General features: G+C 30.5%; 1 protein-coding gene across 2 annotated transcripts in view; it reads right to left on the bottom strand.

Moving 5' to 3' along the window:
• Positions 1-1,668: 1,668 nt before the first annotated feature.
• LOC106669246 (protein son of sevenless) overlaps positions 1,669-6,000 on the bottom strand; it is a 29,640-nt gene continuing 25,308 nt past the window's right edge. For both annotated transcript variants that reach the window (XM_014398583.2, XM_014398582.2), the window contains exons 23-25: positions 3,949-4,177; positions 3,657-3,887; positions 1,669-3,588 (exon numbers count right to left, since the gene is read on the bottom strand). In XM_014398583.2, the coding sequence (XP_014254069.1) occupies positions 3,353-3,588; positions 3,657-3,887; positions 3,949-4,177 (696 nt within the window). In that variant the 3' untranslated portion in view covers positions 1,669-3,352. The remainder of the gene's footprint in view (positions 3,589-3,656; positions 3,888-3,948; positions 4,178-6,000) is intronic.

The following is a 6,000-nucleotide window of genomic DNA, read 5'->3' as shown; positions in this document are numbered from 1 at the left end:
GGTGTGAAGGGCACTTGTCCACAAGAAGGACTTTCTTTTTTACGAAGAAGTTTTTGGTCCTATTTCTGCAACCTATTTCACAAATGTTGTTTTTCAAAAATACAAACTAGATATAACTAGTTTCCCCCCCCCAAAAAATTACAATTGTTTATATTGTAATTGTAATATCACTCTAACTCCGAGAAATGGTTAAATACAAATTCTAACGATGAACATGAGAAAAAGGTAGAAAAAGTAGGCAACTAAATAATACAGCATATACTTTATTTTAGTCTTTTAAACATCGACCAGAATCAACCAATCGCGTTAAAAAATATCACATGGTTCATGGCTACCTACAATGCCGACATTTTTTAAATTCCTTTTAAACAAAACAAAAATGTACCATGTGAAATATATATGTGCATACATCCAAATGCAATATATATTATATAAATACATACATTACATTTAAGGATTTATATGATAATAAATTGTTTTATTTTCCATATACATTTTATATAATTATACTTTTTATATATATTAACAAAGTATCATTAAGAGAATATTATTAAATTTTCCCTATCTATCACAGATACAATTTCAACACAATTATATTAATGTGTTGGCAAAGGTAACATTTCTTTTACATATTTATATCATAGGCATAATTAGGGTTTGAAATTAACATGTCAAATATAAAACTTTAATGTTTAATAAAGTGAAATAAAGTTTTTCACGTATTTTAATTAGGCCTATAATATTTTTTACAAGGATTTTAATTTTGGTCTTCAATTAAAAATTTATGTTGATTCGTATCTTCAATTTGGCTTCATCGATTTAAAATACAGCAGCAATATTTTAAAATGCCTTTATCCTCCTTTCTTTTTTTTTTAAATTTAGAACTTTATACAAGTAAGCACTCTAGTGCTTTGATAATGTAATAAAACTACACTAAATGCTATAAACCGTTTCATATACGAATATATTCTCACAAAATCACAAATAAATGTCTCATTCAATATTTACAAATAATTTTGATATACAAAAAAATAATTTTGTGAAATAACTTAAACCATTTTAATATGGATATAAAAATTAAGGCTATTAATCTATTAAATAACTAATTTTTACAGAGAGAAAACCAAAAAGCAATTACTTCTGAATATTCTATTCGGCACTAGTGACCCTAGTGTGAAAAACTGTTTAGAATTTTATTTTATATTCAATTTGGTGAACCCTCAATTTTGGATACTACATATTTTGTTTCCTTAACAAAAAAAAACTATTTGCTTATTACATAATTAATGTTTCCAATAAATAAAATTTGAATTGAAATGTGAAAAAAAATTGTTAAGCCTTTTCAACTTGAATGTTTACCATTTAAAAAACTGACTAGACAATTCAAGTCAAAACACTGGCAACAATTTTTTTTTTTTTTTTTAATTATGAAAACTTTTTTTCATTACGTTTATTAAACACAACTGATCATTTATTAAAATTATTAAAGCAGAAGTTAAATTTCATTTTACAAAAAAAAAAGATTTGCCTATTTCCTTTGTTTTTATTTATTTGTTTTACTTTATTTATTGATATTTTTTTACAGGAAAGTCCATTGAAATTTTAGTTCTCTCAATTGAGGGCTCGTACAAAAGTTATTGTGGTTTACAGTTTATAAAACTATAATAATTTTGTAAGAAGAAAGTTCTGTTTTTTTGTTTTTTATTTTTGTTAGTTTTTTTTAGGAACCACAATTATGTGCTCAAAAACTGCTACCACGGGCAGTATAAATAATGGAGACAATAAAAATTTCAACGAAGGTAAAAACCCTTACAATACCAACATTTAACTATTCTAATACATAGATACAATTATTGTACTCGTCTTTTAAATATATCATAATCAGTAACTTTTGATGCTACATTTAAATTGTGAATTCATTGAAAGCTTTCATTTTCATAATGTGGACTTAATTCTTATCTGAGGACGTAAACAATTTCTTCATTATGGCAGGTCTGTTTTATTCCTAATTGTCAAAAATAATCAATATAAAAATATACATTTAAAATAATATAGCTACCTTTATAAAGCAGAACTTATTTTCAAAATAAGTCGCACCGGACAAATTATTCTGCAGTTGTGATAATTCAAGACTTAACAAACTTCCACTGTAAGTTCCAAATGTTTGGCGAATGAAAAATAAAATAACTTGAAGCATTAATGGCTTATTTGAATGCCAAAGGACATGAATCTTTCTTGTACGGAGGCCACAATTTATCAAAAACTAAACAAACTCAGTTCAACGGACAAGTTAATCGTTTGTTTTTTAATTACATCAATAGCTGTTAATAAAAATGGAACATTTGCACTCTAAAAACACTATTGATCATAAATAAAATTTATCTTAACGTAAATCATTTATACTTGACAAAGGTTATTCGTATTCTAACTATAAATTTCAATAAAAAAATGCAACATTTACAGAGATTTTCTTAGAATTATTCAAACTAATCAAAACCACTTTCCATTATAAACTTAAATCCAACACAGAATTTGGTCCCTAAAAGATTCATGTCCCGATCCACTCATCCACATTAATGAATAAAATACTTTTGTTATTGGCACCTATATCACAATACAGACAAATATTTTCCTTTCAATCATAATATTAATTATTATAAGTTGATTAACTATAGAAAACTCTGTAAAATCACCACAAGATGGTACACCGAGAATAAACACGTGTATCTTAAACCTATAAATATATCTTACAAAGCGTCATTGGAAATAAACTGCAGAAGAAAATAACAATACCTATCTTACCCATTATGGGCGGTACATTAAATTGTTGAGCTTATAAAATACACATTTAAAACAATTTAATTTCATATATAAACACTTTACCAAGTTTAGAGTGGAAAAGTGAGCCTCTATTCAATTTTCTTGTCGTGGTATTTCCCTTTTAAAAGTTTTTTTTTTTTTTTAATATTTTTTAGATAAATTTAGGCTTTTGTGTTTGCATTTATGTCCATTATGAAAATTTTAAATCATATCGACATTATTAACTGTCTATTTCCTGAGCTTAAATCGTATATTCACTCTGAGATACCACAATGAATCATTAGGTTAGAAAATCAAAGTCAGTACATGTTTCATTTGAGTATTAATTAAATAAACTAAGTCACATTTCCTTTTACTTAAAAATAAAAATCCAAACAAAAATTGATACAAACTTCTGATAGAACATGTGACTGAAACTGAGATCAAGTTAATGTCAAATGACATTTGGTTTATCTTATCACTGAACCTAAGTGTTGGCACTAGTAATTTTCTATTCTAGTATTTAGAGCACATCGAACATGGTCGGATGTGTTCAAGCTGGATTATTTGTATTGCAGTTGAACATGTCTGATCGTTGAGGAAAAGTGAAGAGCGGTTTAGGCGGTAGCCGAGGGGTCAATGTTGACGGTGTCGAGTGTACGACGAGCGATTGCCTATTAGGACGCTCGCGTTCTCGTTCACTATGGCTAAAATGTCTAGGAAGAGTCCCACCTATCATTGGTCCAAATGGTTGATGGGAATGTACACTTGAAATGGAACTCGCTCTCACTAGTATCACAAAAATTTTTAGTCAAATGCATCGAAGAGGTTTGTTGAAAAATCAACCTGTTACTTACCGTGCAGAGTTGACGAAGATTCAGACATATGTCTTCTATTTCGAGGCGGTAGGGGAGGCGGGGACGGCTCCCGGGGCTTTGGCAAAAGAGGAGGATCGACCATAACCTGGGTCGTTCGTCTTACTCTCGGTGGAAGCGGTGGAGCAGGGCCGGGTATTTGAGGAGGAGGCCCCATAATTGCTGTACTCGCATTGGAAATGGCTCCAGGAGATTGGTTACCAAATGAAACTCCTTAATATTACAAACAAAAGTTGAAAATTTTACAAATTCAATATTAACCAAAAAAAATTACCTTGGCCGATCTGGATTTGAGCAAACACAGAATAGTCAGAAGAATGATGCGATGCATCATGTGAAGGTGGTGTGTGCGGTACTGTCAGAGGGGTTCTTGGAGTTGGACTGTCATCATGCGAATCGTCATGTTTATGGACTACGACTAACGGTTGTGGTGGGCCATGTCTAGACAGACTTCTTGCTTTGATCCCTGGTGATTTTAAGTTCAAATCCGGCCATTTACGGTGCTACAAATAAACACCCTCTTTATAATATTTCTCAAAATTTCAAATAAAGCAGATTTTTTGTATGTTGTTCACAGTGTAGGTCATGACAGGCTCCAACTGATCATTTCATCAATTTCATTCTGCTTATGTCATGATTGTCAAATTTTCGAAATGGTCTGCATTCTTTCAACTTTTTGTCAATCCCATCAGAACCTGGCATATGTCAATAGTTTCAGTATATATCTTTCAGTATCGAACAAAATCCTGCACCCTAAGAAAACTTAATTTTTACCCTTGAGATTTAGCCTAGAATAAACTGGTTTTTCCCTCGCAAAGTTTAATAATTTTTAAGATATTTTAGTTGATATCATAATGCCCAAAAACATTGAAATTGTAAAAAAATAATCCCCTCCCCCACTGGTAACATTTTGGAAAATTGTGCCATGCACTGAATGTGTAAATTAAACCACTAGTGATTCGTGATTAGCAGTATCGAAACCAAAACAGTTCATTTTTTTTTTTTTTTTTTGGTAAGCAAGGAAATGAAACGGTAATCTGGTTATTTTAAATAATTCTGGTCTATGTGTTCATTTTGTCAATTGTGTGAGGTATTAAATTAAATTAGTTCAATCATTTTTATTTTAAAATTACTAAATTTAAGGTAGCTTGAGGTGAGAGGTGATAAATCTGTAGATTGGCAATTTCTGATCATCTTGGTTTATAATACTCGCTGTTTTGTTCGTCAGACATAGTCGGCATGTTGCCACTTTCAGTGGTTAGTCACACTTATTACATGACATAATTGATTTTAAAAGAAAGAAAAACAAGAACAAATCAATTGCAGTATTATACAGGGTGATTCACTACTTGTACAACAAAGTTCTTCAGAGGTGCTTCTAAACCCCCTTTTGAAGATATTCAAACTTTTTTTACAACCATCAATGGTTTTCATCACAAATCTACTCGTAGCTCTTGAACGATTCATTTTTGGGGAAAGCCAAAAAAAAGCATTGAAAAAGAAAAATCCAATGTAATTTAATTGTTCACTATGTTTCTTGTCTTTTTTTATGCGGAATTTTTCTTTGTTTTTGCGCTTGTTTATTAGGTTAAAGTTAGTTTAGTGTAGATATTTTGTCCAAATTCTCAGCTTTGGTAGTTTGGTTGTTACGTTCGTAAAACGTAACATAGTATGAGTGTATTGTTGTTGTTTGGCCAGGGGTGCCTCCTGAATTGTAATGCCACCTAAACTAAAATTGGCAGTGGGTTAATCAAAATTAAGACGGCCTAGGATAGGCTTATGAGAGAAGAGAAGTGGGATAAAAAGGTAGGACAGTGTGCGTCGAGACGGATATCCCTACGGCTTGGCCAGAGCAAAGAAAATCATCAATTCCTTGATCAACAAAGGCGATCGCGGACCCACTCAACTTCAGGTGCTCCACATTCCTAGAAGCGGGGATTTTCAATTCAATGGAAAAGAAGCATATCTGGACACTGGTTCCCAGGAAAGTTTAGTTTTTAAGGAATGTTTATTTAGATTTTATGATAATTTAGGTTCCTTTAGTGTGTAAGTTTGTTAAAATGTTACCCGTAGAGAATTAAGATTAGTCTATGTTTAATATTTTAGTTTCCGTTGGAATAAATGTGTTTTTTTTTTTTTTTTTCCTTATGTAAATATTGTGTTGTTTTTTTTTAAATTAATTTTACAGTTATTGAATTTTCTTTGTTTTATTTTATTTTATTTTTCTTTCTTTACGGTTCGCTGTTTCCGTGTATATAAACAGCATGGCGCCCATTTGTTTAAAAATTTAATATTAAGTTCATCATTGTTAATTCATTATGTAACC

The sequence above is a fragment of the Cimex lectularius genome, unplaced genomic scaffold (assembly GCF_000648675.2).
Source record: "Cimex lectularius strain Harlan isolate CLEC.00 unplaced genomic scaffold, Clec_2.1 scaffold326, whole genome shotgun sequence".
Classification (NCBI taxonomy): domain Eukaryota; kingdom Metazoa; phylum Arthropoda; class Insecta; order Hemiptera; family Cimicidae; genus Cimex; species Cimex lectularius.
This window is presented reverse-complemented; position numbering and strand designations above follow the sequence as displayed.